This window comes from Lissotriton vulgaris, chromosome 3_1 (genome assembly GCF_964263255.1).
Source record: "Lissotriton vulgaris chromosome 3_1, aLisVul1.2, whole genome shotgun sequence".
In the NCBI taxonomy this organism is placed as follows: domain Eukaryota; kingdom Metazoa; phylum Chordata; class Amphibia; order Caudata; family Salamandridae; genus Lissotriton; species Lissotriton vulgaris.
Window position 1 is genome coordinate 407412762 of NC_141689.1, and position 18302 is coordinate 407431063.

General features: G+C 47.2%; 1 protein-coding gene across 1 annotated transcript in view; it reads left to right on the forward strand.

Annotated features, from left to right (window-relative positions):
- LOC147726517 (sodium channel protein type 4 subunit alpha-like) overlaps positions 1-18302 on the forward strand; it is a 450487-nt gene that overhangs the window by 44524 nt on the left and 387661 nt on the right. The window contains exon 2 of the mRNA XM_086963476.1: positions 512-618. Coding sequence (XP_086819602.1) covers positions 512-618 — 107 coding nt within the window. The remainder of the gene's footprint in view (positions 1-511; positions 619-18302) is intronic.

Genomic DNA, 18302 nt, shown 5'->3' on the forward strand with positions numbered 1-18302 from the left:
GTTCCTTGTGGTAGGGCTTACTTACCATACATATTTTGTTATCTTATTGCTCTGGCAATTAGATGTGTTAGTCTGAATCGTCAAACGTTATTCAACATGTTTTGCAGAAAAGAGGTATTGGATATTTAGCTGTAACTTAAAAAAAAGTTCGGTTGGATTCGAGTGGCCTTTTAATCCGGGCAGGCACAATGATCCCTTTCCGAGCATTTGCTCCAAATGCAAAATATATATTTACCATTTCAAATGGGATTGCAATCAAGGGTTCACCACATTCTTTAAAAAGCTCGTAAGAACACATGGAAAACATCACCTTTCTGTATTGTAATCCATTAAGAAATCCGCTTACATTTTCAATGTGTTTGTTTTTTCTGAAACGTGTATAAATATATTGTCTGTTTTTTTTGTAGGAAAAAAAGAAACACAGAAGACTGAAAACCCCAAATGGCGAACATTCAAGAAAGCTGTAAATCGAGCATTCTGTTCCTGGACGTGTTGTCCATTGTTTTTTAAGTTTCAAGAGCAGCTGTTGGCTTTTGTTTCACATTTTATTTTCAAAAGCACACTTGTGCTGTGTATTATACTCAACACCATCGTGCTGTCCATACAGTACTACAATGCGCCCTATCTGGCTGACCTGGAGAGGATAAATATGGTAAGTCTGTTCTTTCATCATTTTATCACAGTTTAAGTGCCAGGCCATGCTCAGAAACCTCACTTTACTCGTTTTATTAAAGCGCCCTCTCAGGCTGCGCTCTGTTCATCTGGGGAACTCCATGGTTAAGAGGTAGAGGCCCGGAGGTGGATTCCCCTGAGAAGACCTGGTAAGTCCTGCCATTACTGGAAGATTGAATCCAAGAGATGGCTCCTCCTGCTACCCCAGCTCTTCTTAGCCTTTCAATGTGAACATTGAAGTTGACCGTGTCAAAGGCTGTGTTCAGGGCTAGGTGGATAATGGCCACTACTCCATCTTCAGCACATATATTATCTAACCCTGGGCGCAGTACTACGCTACGCTCGTGGAGCGTGCGTAGTTTGGGGTACTACGCACTACACAACTTGCACGTAGCACAGTGCAAAAACGCATAGTCTAGCATAGTGTGGATTTTTTGCTTGCTCGTGGTCCTCGACGTCAAATTGGCGACCGCGAGCGAGCACAATCAACATCCCAGCGAGACTTTTTCCTCGTTCGCGATCAGCAATATCAAGTTGCCAATCGCTAGCGTGGAAAATAAACCTCCCGGTGAGATTCTCAACCCGGGGAGGAGAGGTATGTGGTCGCGTATGCTCGCGACCACTCGCACTGAGAAACTACCAGTTCGCGTTGAGAAAGCTGCTGCTCGAGTACAAATCTACTCGAGCGGCAGAAAATGACTGCTTGCACTGTGCAAGATGCCGTTTGCAATCATTGCACAGTGCGGACAAGCATCCAGCACTGTGCAATCAGTGCAAACAGCATTTCCCTACCGCACTACGCATTTTGCGTAGTTATGCGTAGGGTGCGTAGTGCGAAGTAACTACTCGTAGCGCTACTAAGCAAACTATGCCCAGTGCTAAAATTATCTTGTCACATCTCCGAGTTAAAGCATGGGTTGCAGGCAGTGGCACTCATAACCACATGGTAGAAGTTATATTTCGCATTTCTAAGCTCTGCTATAATCGAAACATGCAGTAACTCGGGGTCTCTTTGAGTGTATTCTCTGAAGATGCGAAAAAGAAATTCGTAGACACTTTTTGTGCCAGCGAAGTGTGGACAATGGGATCATGATATGGCCCTATATGTAACATCTGCTAGGATTCATCAGGGCAACACCAATCAATGATTAGTAAATGAGGGGGTCTATTGTTCTGTTATAATAATGGGAAAGAACAGGTAGAACCATGGTTTGCACATTATTGTACCGTTTTGCATTCTGTTTCATCATTTTAGAATATTATGTTTTTAGACAGTGCTAAATATCACACTTCTGTCCTTTCTGAACACTATTAATAACATGCCTCTCAATGTAGCCATCTCTAAAGGATTGAAGGCTGAGTATGCCTTGCCTGCGTTCAATATTTTCCCATGGGCGGCTCTTCCAAATGGGTGGAGGAGCGTCGCCCTACTGCTTTTCTGCAGTGCTTGAAGCAGAAACATAAAATGGTATTACAAATACCATTTTATTTTTCTGCTTCTCGCACTGCGAGTAAGCAGAAGGGTTTGGTTGGTGCGGGTCTGCTCTAGGGCAGGGGAGGAATGGCTTGCCCACTACAGTCTTGCGCACTCTGCCTTTTCTTCATGTAGGCTGCATGCAGCCTACATGGAGAAAATGGCCTCCCTATAGACGCCTGGCTGGTCGGCATCTCGACCAATCACAACGCTGCCTTTGCAGCATTGTGATTGGCTTAGGGGAGGGGAAGGAGGCTGCCTGCTTCCTGTTCAGGAGCGGAGCGGAGCAGAGAAACAGAGACGATTTGGGACTAGGCCGGCCACTGCTGCCACCCTGAATGTCCTTGCAGACTGCATACAGTAGCCCTACCATTTGACATACCAATGCTTAAGGATGAGGGGAGAGCCGGTTACCTGACCACCTCGGGCCCCTTGTTCTTTGTTTGATGCTGTTGTTGTTCACTGTATGGCGCTGTTGATGTGTGCCTCCTGTGCCTAATACTGTTGTGGGTGGGTGGAGTTCAGCTGCTGAAGCATCTATGACGGCTGTTGTTGCCACTGCCCCCGCTTCTTAACGCTTGCCTATTGGGAATATTTTTATTGTGCAATGGCTTCTGATTGGCCTGACCTTCTTATTTTGATCTGCGGTGATCCCTTTCCTAGAAGTGTTCATCTTCCCATTTAGCCTGCATTTCCCTCAAGTTGGGGAGGGTGCAGCTAACCCCATTCTCCTGCTAGAGGAGGGAAGCTATGCTAGACGCGCAGTGTGGGTTAATCCTCCAGTCCCTCTTTGTCCCCTAGTTATCCCACGGCCTTCGCTAAATGATTTATTCATTCATCTGTATTTTGCTGCAGTAATATTTCAAAGAATCGAGCAACTCACTGCAGTGTTCTACTTTCAAAATGTTCTCAGGAATTTGAATGGGTATATCATAGTGACAAAGATTTAAGTGACACATCTTGTGAATGATATAGTGGTCTACCTGCTATTTTCCTTTTGACATTAAAAAGTTAATTGCCATAGCATAGGCATCTGTCACAGATGTAGCTAACAACTACAACCTGATAATAGAGTGCCAATTTTGCCAAAGAATGGACAAAAACAAAGTCCACTAATGGACCACTCTGAAGACACTTGGGTTGCAGACTGCAAAATTTTGGACACATACACCAACATGAAGTCCAAATACCATGGTGGGATGTCCACGACAGGACCATGGCTCAACTTGCTAAGACCAACAAAGCACTGAAAGGATGGCACAGTGCCTTCCAAGCCACACTAGGAAGAACCCTGTTAACAAAATACACATTCCTAGAAGCTCTCATAAAAGAACAAAGCTGCCAACGACTAAAGATAGAACAGTCAGTAAACTAAATCAAACCTAAATTAACTGAAGAAACCACTGAAATGTAATAAATACTGCAATTCAAAGTCAGACTCTGTAAATAATTAAAGAGTAGACTACTAATAATATCTAGATCACTACTGTAAACTACCTACTAGTTAACTCACAACTAAAATACAACAAAAACCAACACCAGAACAAATATAAACAATTACATAAAAATCTATATTAAAAATATGAAGTGCAAAATAACATTTATACATACAAATAATTTATTTAATTTAAAATGCACATTAGAACACCAAAATAATCCATACATATGAAAATATACAATGCAGCTCACAAATTAAAACCCACACATATAAAAGAAAAGCAAACTACATATATAAAATATTAAAATATAACATTTCCAACCCGAAAATAAATATTTTGCACTTACAGTTGCGAAGCTGACGCTCGTGACTCCACCCCACTTCTAAAAAATCATAGATACAAAAAGTGAGAAATGAAAATAATTAAACCCAAAACAATGCAACAAAAATTAAATCTCTACATGACATCTATCAAAGTAATCCACGGACATTTATCAAAATAAACACGATATTCCAAGTAGAAAGCACTCTAGGTAATCTGAAAAGTCATAGAAAATAAAAAAATAATGTTGGTTTTAGTCACACCAAATTAGTTTCCATAAAAACATACATTAAAGGTAGTTGCAAATGTTGCACCAGTAAAAAACACATAACATACCCACCCTCACAAAACAAACATACCAAGCACAATGGTAACATAGCATTACTAATATACATAAATTAAAGAAAATATGACAATAGGTACATTAACAAAATACTGCTTGAAAACAATAGTGAGGCCTAACACACTACACTACATAACTTACAAAACACAAACTGCCACTAAACTAGCTTACCAAATAAAACTGACACCCGCATAACACCTACCGCAAATAACCTAAGTACAAACTTAAAAAGAGTCTTAACTTGTCTGTCAACCAGCAACAATCAATCACGACTGATACAAATGTAATTCACTTCAACATGACACTAACTGAGGGGCGTGGTCTGATCCTGATGGAGTGAGCAGCATTTCTCGGAGCTCCACTCGGCTGATCTACATCCAGCATCATCCTGACAAGATGAAGCCTGCCGAGAGCCCTAAATACCCCCTCTATACTGTTCTACTGCTAAGGGAGACACAGCAGAGCAGCAGCGGTTTCTACATGGGGGCGTTTGGGCGCCGCCCCACCTGATTTCTCGCCGTGCGAAAAGAAGGCAGAAACAAATGGTAGTTATTTATTTATAACTACCATTTGTTTCTGCCTGCCCTTCTCGCACGGCGAGAAAGCAGCGAACTTCCTGGTTACTAACTCGAGCCTCAGGGCAGGGGGGAGTGGCTTGGGGGAGTGGCTTGCCCACTGTTATTAATACTGACTGTTTGGACAGCCTGAGAGGCTGTCCAAACAGACAGTATTAGCAACAGTGGGCAAGCCGCTCCCCCAAGCGTCCTCCCACTCTTCGTTCTGCAGGATGCAGACTCAGAGAAATGACGCAGTTAGGGCAGCCGGCCGAACCAATCAGCGCCGGCTGCCATGGAGGGGAGGGAGGCTGCCTGCCGCCTCCAGTGACGACGAGAGCCCACACGACCACGTCAGACGCAGCGGCGGCACGGGCATTCTAAATCCAGGAAGGCGGGAGTCTGCACTGCAGTCTCGGGACGGGACTCGAGTCGGGAAGCCAAGGTAAGTTTTTTATATTTCTTTGCCATTTGGGCTGACCTCTGGCCTCCGCCTTGAGGGAATGAGAGTGAATGATCTTGGTGCCTCCTCCTGACCGCGCTTTTATTGGGATTGTCTCCTCACTTATGTTTAATGCAGGCTGGTTACAGTTTTGAGCATGCGTTTATTATGTGTATTGTTCTGTGATTACGGAAGACGACACATATTTGTCTACCACCAAGCCACTCAGAGAGTTCAAACTGCAGCGCCTCTTGCAGTCACCCCTTCCCGCACTCCTCACATGACACTGCCATGCGTTGGGCGGTTGGACGAGTGTCTGCTCCTGTCCCGCCTGTGTCTCGAGTCATGTTTCTGTTTCCGTGATTCGCTCGACGCTCCCATCACTTGAACACATCAGCTGGTGCGAGTCCGCGCTGGTACCCCGTTCTCTTTCCTCACGCGGTCACCTCAATGTCTCACAATGTTTATGTTTCTTTAACCCCTTCCATGCTTGTAACCAGCACACATCGAACTGCATTTTATTGTATATGTATTCAGCGCTCCCTACTTCATCACAGGGCGCGAAGCGCGTTATTTGTCTGAGACAGTCACCCTATCCTCTGCACGTCACCCCATCCCTCACAGTGTTTAAGTTCATTTATACCCGTCCTCACCGTGCCAGACTGCATCGACCACCCCTTACTGCTACGTGACGTACATACCTAGGATCCGGTACCTATTGTTGAGCCGGATCCAGACCGAGTCAGTGAAATATGCTGACGCTGTTCCTGTGTAATATGCCAGTGACAGCCCCCGATGTATCCAACATACAACATTTATACAACAGTTTGGTGCAGTCTCATGCTGCCTGGGAGCACCCTGATCCCTGCCAAGGGCCCGATCTTGGTGGGTTCGCTGTATCCCGACCTGTCCGTAAACAGGGCACGGGTTGGAATTACAAGTATTTGCCAAACATGTGTTTTGCTTAGCTCACGCGGTGAGGGCTAAGCCTAAGAAATGCCGTGTGTTTAGGATGGGGCAGGATCTTTCAGGGTAGGGTTCATCTTGTGAAACCGTGGCCCTAACTTCCTATCGTGCTGTGCAACTTGAGCGGCGAATAAATCGGTGCCATCTACAGGATTAGTATGACACACAGAACCCGTTTAGAAATGTATAATTGTTGTTTGTAATAAGGCCCTCAGGTAACAGGCGAACAGGGAGTGTGGTGCCGGCGGGGAGGTGCGCCCAGGAGAGTGAGTGCTCTGGTACAACCACGAGGAGGGCAGAGGCGAAGACGGGCCAGAGAGGGAAGAACGAGGGTGTCTGAGAGCTGCACCTCTCTTGCAGCATCTGGCACCAATCATTGAGGATCAAACAGCGGGCAGAGGTTACCAGGGACCAGGTGAGGAGAGTTTCCTTACCCCTCAACACCCCTTTCTGGGTAGCTGGCCCCCTGTGCTCTGTGGCAGAATCTCCACCAACACTTATATGGCAATATATAAATGGGCGGGTTGAAGGTAAGGGGTTCTCAGCAGCCTTCCAAACACCCTTTCTGTTAGTCACCCATGCGCACTTCGCACGCTCGCGATGTAAGACTCATACGCAACACTTACGCCCTGCCACTTTCAAATGTCACCAGCCGCCACTGTAGCAGCGATAGCAAGATGCAATTTAGGAGCGATGCTGCTGTAATCAGGTCTAATCAGCGAGGCCCGAGCCCAAAATCGTGGTGACTGCTTGGCTTAGTGGTGAATAGGGACTTGGGCACTTGGAGCCCCGGTTGAGGACTACTACAGGGCGGTGGACCCTATCTGCTCTACACCAGTAATCGAACAGCCCTGGTACTGATGGAACCTTAGCGAACCGGTCTGGAGCCACCATGTTCGAGAGTGGAGGACCTCTGCAGGGAGACACACACAGCTTGCAAGCACTGTGGAAAACTGCGAGATGCGCAGAAGAGGATGGCTATGAGCATGGCAGCACGTGCACCACAACCTGGATGCCCCCACTGAAGAGAGTGCTGCCATGTGGCAGCTTCCGTGACTGGTGCGACTAGAGGAATCGGCCGACAGGAGACCTGTTGGATTGTTCTTGTTATGAGCGGAAAGATGTGTTAGGTTCTACTCACCATGGTTACAGAATGTTGAAGATAAATTCTGTGGAATGTGGGTGCGTGGAATCCCATGGGTGACAGTTGGTTTGGGAGGAGGTTGAAGGTGCACCCAAGTGCGATCCTGCTGTATTTGTTGTACTACAAATCTCAATAAATACTTTATTGAATCACTGTCTTTATATTGGCGATGAGAATGGGATGTTGATTTCATACAGCAGGTTGGATAAGGAGCAGCTCACGTGTACTCGGCATTCTATAGGTGCAATTTCCAGACAATTATATGGGAGACTGTTTCTTCATCAGGAGATATTCTCTGCGGTGAGAGTTACAACATAATGGTACTGCGCTTTTGACGTTTGTCAGCACCATCTTTTTGTTTTTGAGGCTGCCTGGTTGCCTGACCTTGTACGTCATCCCGACGTGTGCAACCATTGTGATTGGTGCGTGTCGCGCACGCCAGCTACATATGTAAGTGGAGCTCAGGGAGATACCTTTGTTACATATGTGCAGCCATTTTGCACCTGGCTGCAAGTCACATTCAGTCTCTGCACACACACCATTTTGCTATTACTGCGACTTTGCCATATTGCGCCATTTTCATTCGGGATTAACCCAAATTGGATACCACATCACATCATCGGTGCGCACACTACACTGTGTTGTCTGCAACATACCATTGTGAGACATTTTTGGTTGGGCTCTTTTGGAATAGTGTCATCTTCATTCCAGGTTTTAAGTGCTAGTATTCCATTTATACTACAGTCAGCATAGTTTTCTTCAAATTCTTGCACCAATTTTAGGATCTACTTTATTGTATATATTACAGTGGTGCTCATATCATATTTTCACACTTCTGTGGGGATTCACACACCTTTGCGAATTCTTGTGCTTCTTTCAACAGAATTGCACTGTGCAGTGTACTGTGCAAATCACAGAATGCATTAATCAATTATACCACCTCCGAGTTTTTCACCCAACTCAACAAATCCAGAGCAAGACGTTGAGCAATGGAAAGAAGGCTTTGAGGCTTATATAGATGCTCTAGATAGAGAGTCATTCAAACATAAGAAAAGGTTTGTTATTCTAAAACATTGTTTAGGACCAGATGGACAGAAAATATTGAAACACATACAGAGGGAAGCTGTTCTGTTGGATGAAGAAGAATGAAGAAGATAATGATGGTGTTCGTGGAATATAAGAATATGTGTCTGCTATAAAATCCTTGGACATTATGTTCAAAGCCTGTAAAAACGTCATAATGAAAAGGCACAAATTTCACAAGAGGGTACAAATGTCTGCTAGGCCTTTCCCTCTGTGCTAAGTCTTATTTTGGCTATTTGGGACAGTTCGCAATTAGGCCCCTGTAGCTTTTTGACCACATAAGGGATCCACGTCAAATTTGCCCCCTTTTCTTCCAACATTATGGGGATTCGAAAGGTATCTAGGGTTTGTGGATTACTCTGGAGGGGATCCTGAAATTAGCCAAAATACAGCAAAACATTTGTTTAAAAATGTGAATGAAGTGCTGCAAATGAAAGCGTCTGTTTCTTCCCTGGAAATGGTATCAACAAAGGGTTTGTGGGAGGAGGAGCTTCGCGGGCAACCAAGATGGCCGCGTGAGCTTGGAGCTCCGAAGACCCTCCGATCCTCCGAATTAATCCTGTCGCCTATCCTGCCCCACGGAAGTGGGAACACGTTGTTGAACTGCTGCTGACACGGGACTCGTTTTCCGATTGAAGATCCGAGGTCCCTAGGTGGAATTACACCGTGTGGAAGTTTGGGGACGACGACGCCATCAGTGCCCGGGCTTGTATGGGCGACTGCGGAGCTGCTGCACGGAGGTGGTCTGGGGAGTGAGAGATTGTCCCACCTCGAAGTGTCACCCGAGTTACTCTGGAGACTGTTGGAGCTGTTCGAACGGTGCGCATGACTGCTACCTCTTGCCGATTTGGTGATCCGGCAAGGGCCAGGGGGTCTTCCCGACCGAAGTGGCTTCTTGCCTAACATGGCTGGCAGAGGTGATTCCGATAGAGGGAAGCCCTGGGTCAGCAGAAAATCATCTTTCTCCCAGTCCACCAACACAGACCGCTACGCCCACCCAAAGGGTTCGCCCGGAGTTACCGCGAGGCCTAAGGACATGCATTGGGATGTGTCGCCGGACGACTCGGCCCCAACCCTCCGGGACGTCATGGGCGCTATTGCGGGCATCAAAGCAGAGATGCACAAGCAACATGAGGTACTGACGCACAAGGTCGACACGCTGGCTATTGAAATCAATTTGATCAGGGCCGATCTGGGCAAGACTAATGACCGGGTCAAGTCACTCGATATAAAATCGTCGAGCCTGACCTCGGACGTAACGGACCTGCAATCGGAGATCCGTGACCTAAAAGCTGCGAACTCGCTGTTTGCCCGCAGGCTTGATGATTTTGAAGGACGGGCCAGGCGCCAGAACGTCCGAATTGTAGGTGTCCCGGAGGGATCCGAGGAGGACGCCACCGATCTCTTTGTTGAGAACTTGGTCCAGAACCACCTGGCCCCCGGTGGCCTCAGCAAGTTTTTCTCGGTGGAGCGAGCTCATAGACTGCCCGGAGGCCGCCCGAAGCTAGGGGCCCCTCCGCGTCCTATCATCGCCCGAGTTTTCAACTTTAGGGACAGGGACGCTAGCCTGCAGGCATCGAGGAGAGGTGGGCCGCTGAAGTTTCAAAATGCTGACGTTAACTTTTTCCCGGACTTCACCCAAGCGGTGCAGAAGCGAAGGCAAAGTTTCACGGGCGTGAAATGTAGACTGCGCGAGCTGGGGATGAAGTACTCCATGCTGTTCCCCGCGAAATTACGCATTGAACATGATGGCCATGCATTGTTCTTCGACATGCCTGAGGTGGCCGGGGACTGGCTGGACACTTTGCCTCAGCACCGGGAGGAACCCGAGGAACAATCAGAGGGGGCAGCTGGTGGCCCGGATCCTCAGGAGTAGACAATGAGTCTGCCCAGGCAGTTAGTTACACAATATTGTATTTTTTTTGCTGATATCCTTGATCTATGAATGGGGGAAACGGGGGGGATAGGTCAGCCTCCTTTCTCCTCTAGGGGCTTTTCGTAGAGTAGTTTTTGGGGCGACAGGCACACTGCTAGTTGGGGGGGCTCTTTAGTCTAATGCAGGGGTGCAGGGCGGGGGGTGGATGGGTTGTTTGTTCTCTATGTGTTCTTTGTTTCTCTCTTTTTTCCATTTCTTGGCAAGGCAACTGTTCTGCTGTTGATTCTGTTATAGCGACGCCACCCTGCAGGGCTGGCATGGGCCTCCACATTGATGGTGGGGGGTAAGAAGTTAAATGTTCTGAGTTGGAATGTTAATGGGCTGGGTGATCGTATTAAGTGAGGGGTGGTGCTGCAAATGTTTAAGAGATGCATGCCTGATGTCATCCTGTTACAAGAAACTCATCTGATTGGGAATACGTGCCACGCACTCAATAGAAAAGGTTTCAAAATGGTGGCCCACTCGGGGTTCTCTTCGGGGTCCCGTGGGGCGGGGATTATGGTGCGCATGTCACTCCCGTTTGAGGTGGAATCCAGCGTGATCGATGAGAGGGGACGCTACGTCGCCGTCACGGGTAGGTGGGAGGGGCGTACCCTGGTCTTGGTCTCTGTTTACGTCCCCCCTGGTTTGCAAACAACTACGTTTCAGGATCTTGGGGGCGCCATTTTGAGTCTGCCTGAAGCGTTGCTTATAGTTGGTGGTGACTTTAATGCAGTTGGATCTGGGACTTTAGACCGTCATCCATCCAGGGATCTTCGGAGCACGCAGTCCTGGCTTCCTGACTTCTTGGATACCATGGGACCTATTGATTGCTGGAGACTGCTTCATCCTGCTCAGCGTCAGTACTCCTTTCACTCCGGAGCGCATGGTAGCCTCTCCAGGATTGACTATGTCCTGGCATTGGCTGCCCACGCGTCGGCCGTCTCTGAGGCCCGTTTGTTGGCCAGGGGCATTTCGGACCATTCCCCGGTCTGGGTGTCCTTTGACTTTGACATCGTGGTGGCTAAGAGGGTGGTGCCAGTCAATCCGTGGTACTTCCGTAACCCTAAGACTCGTGACCTCCTGGCTATAGCCATTGAGCTCTACTTTTCTGAAAATACGGGCTCAGTAGCGTCGGCCATATCCCTATGGGAGGCCTTTAAAGCTGTCTTGAGAGGTGAAGCCTTCTCCTTAATAGCCGAGGTGTGCAGACGCAGAGATGAGGATGTGGTGCGGTTGGAATCGGAGATTGAGGACCTTGACTCCCAATTGGAGACTGATCCGACTCCCGCCCTGCTCCACGCTCTTTCCATTAAGCAGTATCGGGCCACTGCTACTGCTACTGACGCTGCCAAGGCAATGAGTAGAGAACAGCAAGGGAGGATCTACGATGTCAGGGACAAGGCAGGCAAGCTTATTGCGTGGCTTGATAAGAAGGAGATGGCCTTCCGGGTGGTCCCTGAGGTACTGGGGGAGGACGGCTTGGCCGTCACCGACCCCAGTGCTATAGTCACGGTCTTTGCCGATTACTTTGAGTCCGTATATACCTCGGCCTCTGTCATGTCCGAGGTGGACTCTGCCGCTCTTCTTGAAGAGGTGGGCCTTCCGTGTTTGTCGGGTACCGAACGCGACAACATGGATAGGGGTATAACGGCGGACGAGGTCGCACTTGCGATACGCTCTTTAAGGTCCGGTAAGGCACCCGGCCCTAATGGCCTCCTGGTGGCGCTGTATAAAATAAAGGCTGACGCCATTGCTCCGCCCCTGCGGAACATGTTCCTTGAGGCGCGCGAGATGGGTGAGCTCCCCCCGGACCAAAGACTGGCCACCATAGAGGTCATTCACAAGGAAGGGAAGCCCAGAGACCTCTGCCGGTCGTATCGCCCTATCTCTTTGCTGAACGCCGAGCCTAAGATCCTGGCTAAACTATTGGCCAATCGGCTGGTGGGTGCGATTAGCGATTTGGTCCATCCGGACCAATCGGGCTTCATTCCTCACCGCAATGCCGCCCTTAATCTAAGGAGGCTTCACGCAGTTATGTCAAGGATCAGCACGCTCCGGGAGCCGACCATCTTGGCGTCCCTGGATGCGACGATGGCTTTTGATTCCCTTGAATGGAATTACCTGTGGGCGGTTCTGGCGAAGTTCGGGTTTGGCCCTGAATTTATTAGATGGGTCAAGCTTCTGTACGCTAATCCACTTCCCAATGTTACGGTCAATGGCCAAGTATCTGCATCTTTTACCCTTCGAAGGGGCACCAGGCAAGGTTGCCCCTTGTCGCCCTTGCTATTTGCGTTGGCGCTGGAACCCCTGGCTGCTTGGTTAAGGGTTCACCCTGATATCAATGGGATACGGTGGTCTTCTGGCTTCGAGGACCGCGTGTCCTTATACGCGGACGACATTCTGCTCTACCTCACCTCTCCTTGCAGATCCCTGATTGTGGTTTGTGACGTGCTGCATACCTTTGGCAGGTATTCGGGCCTGGTTATTAACTGGTCAAAATCTCACTTATATGTTTTGAGTGGTGAGACTCCGCGACTTCCCAGGGGCTTTGCCATGCAGATTGCGAGGCAGGGGTTTAAATACCTGGACATCTATATTTCAACCGATGCCCGGACACGTTATGCGAACAACTTGCTTCCCCCTCTTGCGCGCCTTCGGCTCGACGTAGAGGGGTGGCGTAAGCTACCGCTTTCCCTGCTTGGACGTGCGGCGTTGTTCAAAATGATGTCCCTGCCCAGATTCTTGTATGCGCTCCAGAATACTCAGGACCCAGTCCCCTCCGGGTATTTTAGAGAGGTCGAAGGTTTGCAGCGGACCCTTCTTTGGGATGGTAGACCACGGATTGCTATAACCAAACTGACGTTTCCGTGGTGTGATGGCGGCATCGCTTTGCCTGATATCCGACGGTACTATTGGGCTTCCCAATTGGCCACCCTTAACCATGGTTTCTACGGGCCGGCCGATAACCCGGGGTACGCCATGGATCGGTGGCTCCTCAATGGCGGGAAGTACTACAGGGCGTTGTATTAGAGATCTCTGGATGGAGGAATGACGGCCCCACTAGGACAGCTGTGCACATAGGGAGGGCTATCACAAGGGCACAGGGATGGAAGGGGAGGCTTACGTTGGCCACCCCGCTCTACGACTCAGACCTATTGGGTAAATTGTGGCACACAAAGGGGTTTGATCGGTGGGACCTTATTGGTATCTCCAGGGTCGACGACATGATGGCTAAAGGCGAGATAAAGTCTTTCGCCGCTTTACAAGCGGAGTTTCAGTTGGGAGAGATGGAATTCTTTAGATATGCCCAACTGCGGCACGCCCTTATGGCTGTACTGCCGGAGGGTGAGAAGGTCCCTGAGTCGTCCCCGCTAGAAGACAGGGTGTTGGATGGTCATATGCCGGACAGTGCCATCTCATTGGTCTACAAAAAATTGATCAACGTCCGAACGGACCTCCTTCTGAGTGTGAGGGACCAGTGGGTGCGTGATGGAGTTGAACTGGATGATGAGGATTGGCAGTATGCGGTGTCTTCTCCCAAGGAAGTGGCAATCCCAGCTAGATTACGCTTGGTCCAATTAAAAATTTTGCATAGAGTGTATGTGACCGGCCCCCGGTTGATTCATATGGGCCACTCGGTGGACGGTCTTTGTAGGCGTGGTTGTGGTGAACTGGCCACATTCATGCACATTATCTGGGAGTGCCACGCCGTCGCCTCTTACTGGAGGCGTGTCCATGCGGTGATGCGTGAGGTGACTGGTGTTGATTTGCCGTCGGAGGCCCGGCGCTGCTTGCTGAATGTGTGGGGCCCCACGGACTACAATAATGCGCAAACCCAATGGGTCACCTTGGGAAACATGGTGGCGAAGCGTGACATCGCTCAGAAGTGGGGCGCCCCGTCACCTCCCTTTGTGGAACTGTGGAAGACCAACATGGATTGGTGTATGGTTCGGGAGAAAAAGGTGTACGTCGCCCGGGGCAAGCCCAAGAAGTGGAATATGATCTGGGGGGCCTGGAACGAGTACAGGGGTGATATCTGTCTCCCTCCCGATACTGCCCCATTGGACATACAGCTTTCTCCCTAGCCTTTAGTTCCAACACACTCATCATTTCATTGCCATCCTGGTTTCCTTTCCTCCCAATATCGTCCACTTTGTACTGCTCAGTTGCACTCTGCGGGCATAAGGCCCTGCCTTCTCCTGTGTTGGGTATTGTCGCATTTATGTACTTATTTCTTGCCTTTTCACATTGGTTCCGATGTTTCTTTAGGTTCTTTAACTCATAGGTTTGCCGTTATTATAACATAAAACTAAACCTGATACGATTTTATAATATGTACTGTGTGCACTGATCATCCTTCTTCTAATAATGCTGCCTAGCCTCTGGGATGTAAGGCTAAATAGCTGTGTGCCTTGATTTTTCAATAAAGGTTTTCCAAAAAAAACAACAACAAAAAACAAAGGGTTTGTGGGTCTGAAATCAACATTTTTCCAGTTTCAGGGACTGACAGACTTTGTCAGAAACCAACTTTTTTAACACAGTTTTGGCATTTTACTGGGATATTGCCTATTTTTGCTATTTTTTGTACTTTCAACCTTCTTCCAAATAATGGTAGAAATGGGTAAGAAAGCAAAAATTATTCCTGGAAAGATATCCATTTTAGGAAAGTAGACAACATTCCGAATTCAGCAAGTGTTCATTTGTGTAGATCCTTCAAGGCTTCTTTATAGAAACTAACAGTTGAAAATAGGATCAATTGAAAATTAGTGTAATAAAACAGCCATTTGTCCCAACGTTTTTACCTGTAACTTCTTCTAATCATGACAGATGTTTGAAAACAATATATCCTTACATATGCTGGACCTTTTTGGTTGTAGGGATGTATAGGACTTGAAGGTTCACCAAGAACCTGATGAACCCAGAGCCAAAAAGTGAGCAGCATCTTTCAATGGTTTTGTATTATTTACTGAGTATATAGCAATTAATTTGGGAAAATATAAATTATGAAAAATCAGGATGAAAGACACCTATGTATTTCTAAAATTGGAACAAAATATAGAGTTTAGAAACACTAGTATTGCACATTTCCGAACTTGTGAGTACCCATACTAGCATGAGTATTATAGGGCATTTTACAAAGTTACTTCCTTTTAAACATTGTCTTTCATTTGGAAGCCAGAAATGCATAGAAAGCCAATAGGTATTAACAGTTGCTCTACATTACCTCAACTCTCCCGATACAAATGCTACATCAGTTTTGTGGGTAGGCCTAGTGCCCGCAACAGGAAATGGCTCAAAATGCAACGTGGACACACTTCATTTTTACAGTGAAAACTGACCCTTTTTTTGCAAAGTGCCTAGCTGTAGATTTTGAGCCCTAGCTCTGCCGGCCCCTAGGGAAAGCTAGCAAACCTGTACATTTTTTAAAACTAGACACCCAGGGAAATTTGGGATGGGTGACTTGTCTGGCTTTCATCAGGTTCTGTTACCCAGAATCCCTTGCAAACCTCAAACTTTATCCAAAAAACACATTTCCCTCACATTTCTGTAGTGGAAAGTTCTGGAATCTATGTGGACCTACAAAATTCCACCCACCATGCATTCCCCAAAGTCTTTCGAGAAAAATGGTACCTAACTTGTGTCAGTAGACCTACTGGCTGCATGAGGAAACGGCACTATTCGCAACGTGTACACACCACATTTTCACAGTGAAAACAGACCCTTTTTTTGGGTCTGTTTACCCAGAATCCCTTGCAAACCTCCAACTTTGTAATAAAAAACAAATTTTCCTCACATTTCTGTGGTGGAAAGTTCTGGAATCTGCGTGGATCCACTAAATTCCACGAAGCCCATATTCCCCAAAGTCTCCCAAGAAAAAAGGTACCTCACTTGTGTGGGTAGGCCTAGTGCCAGTGGCAGGAAATGGCCTAAAACGCAAAGTGTACAAACCACATTTTCACTGTGAAAACTGACCCTTTTTTTGCAAAGTGCCTAGCTGTAGATTTTGAACCCTATCTCTCCTGGCACCAAGGGAAATATAGCAAACCTATAACTAGATACCCAGAGAAAATTCAGGATAGGGTGACTTGTCTGGCTCCCACCAGGGTCTGTTATCCAGAATCCCTTGCAAACCTCAATTTGTTTAAGAAAAAGAAACACTTTTTCCTTACCTTTCTGTGGCGGAAAGTTCTGGTATCTGTGTGGGTCCACAAAATTTCACCCACCCCGCATTCGATAAAGTCTTGCGAGAAAAATAGTACCTCACATCTGTGGGTAGGCCTAGTGCCAGCGACAGGAAACGGCCCAAAACGCAATGTGGACACACCATATTTTCACAGGGACAATTGACCCTTTTTGGCAAAGTGCCTAGCTGTAGATTTTGAACCCTAGCTCTGCCAGCACCTAGGGAAACCTAGCAAACCTGTACATTTTTTAAACATAGACACCCAGGGAAACCCAGGATTGGGTGACTTGTCTGGCTCTCACCAGGTTCTGTTACCCAGAATCCCTTGCAAACCTCAAACTTTGTCCAAAAAAACACATTTTCCTAAAATTTCTGTGGTGCAAAGTTCTGGAATCTGCATGGATCCATAACATTCTACTCACCCTGCATTTCCCAAAGTCTTCTGAGAAGAATGGTACCTCACTTGCATGGGTTGGTCAAGTACCCATGATAGGCAAGGGCCCAAAACATATTCAGGAGACATCAAAATTACCTATCGCAAAACGACCTGGTTTTGCTAGGGAGGTCCCCTAGATTTTGGCACTGAGCTCTGCAGCCATCTTGAGAAAACCTACCAAACCCACACATTTCTGAAAACTAGACACCCCGGGGAGTTCAACGAGGAATGGCTTCCGTGGATCCCCTAACATTTTCCTGCCTAGAATTCCCTGTAATTTTTATGTCTCCACAATAGGTTTTGGACGCTTGCCTGTCGCAGGTACTTGACCCACCCACAAGAGCGAGATACCATTTTTATTGGGAGACCTGGGGGAACCACAAGCAAGATCAAAAAACGTATTGAGTAGACATCAAAATTACCTATCACAAAGCAACCTTTTTGCAATGGGGATCACCTGGGTTTTTGGCCCCGGGCTTGGCGGCCATCTTGGAAAACTACTAAAACTACACATTTCTGAAAAGTAGACACCCAGGGGAGTCCCATGAGGTATGGCTTGCGTGGATCCTGCAGCATTTCCTACCATTCATTATACTACTTTCATAACACTGGAAGGGTTATACCAATTCAAACGTATGCGCTTTGCATTGGCAATGTGTTCCAGGTGTTGTTGGAGGATTTGTTTAAGGAGATAGAAGGTGTCATTGCATTTCAAGACAATGTGTTAGTCTTGGTGAGGACCATGTGCAGCATGATGAAAGGGTGTGTCAAATAATGTCCATTCTTAAGAGTAGAGGTGTGACATTAAGAGGGGAAAAGTGCAAGTTTAACACCCCTATCATTGAGTATTTGGGCTACCAGTTGCCAAGCAAGGGTGTCAAACCTTAAGCGAGTTCGGTGAAGGCTATAGATGATCTTGTTGCTTCGGTAAACAAGGATCAGTTACGATCCTTTATGGGGTTTATTGAATTTTATACTAGATTCCTCTCCAATTGTGCTGCAAAGACATACAGCATGAGGAAGCTTTCGAAAAAGAATTCCAGGTTTGAATGGTGTAAACTGTGTGATCAGGAATTCAAAATGATTAATACTGAAGTGGTACATTCTATTCCTGTGAAACCTATTGACACTCAAGATGAAACCATAATCATGACTGATGTCAGTCAGTTGGGTTTGGGTGCAGTTCTCATGCAATGAAGAGGTAACAGAGATTAAATTGTTGCATTTTGCATCGAGCCGGTCTGAGAGGAGCTGAATCGTCTTATTCAGTAATTGAAAAGGAAGCACTAGTGTGGTGGTGGAGCATTGCTCGTTTTATACCTTATC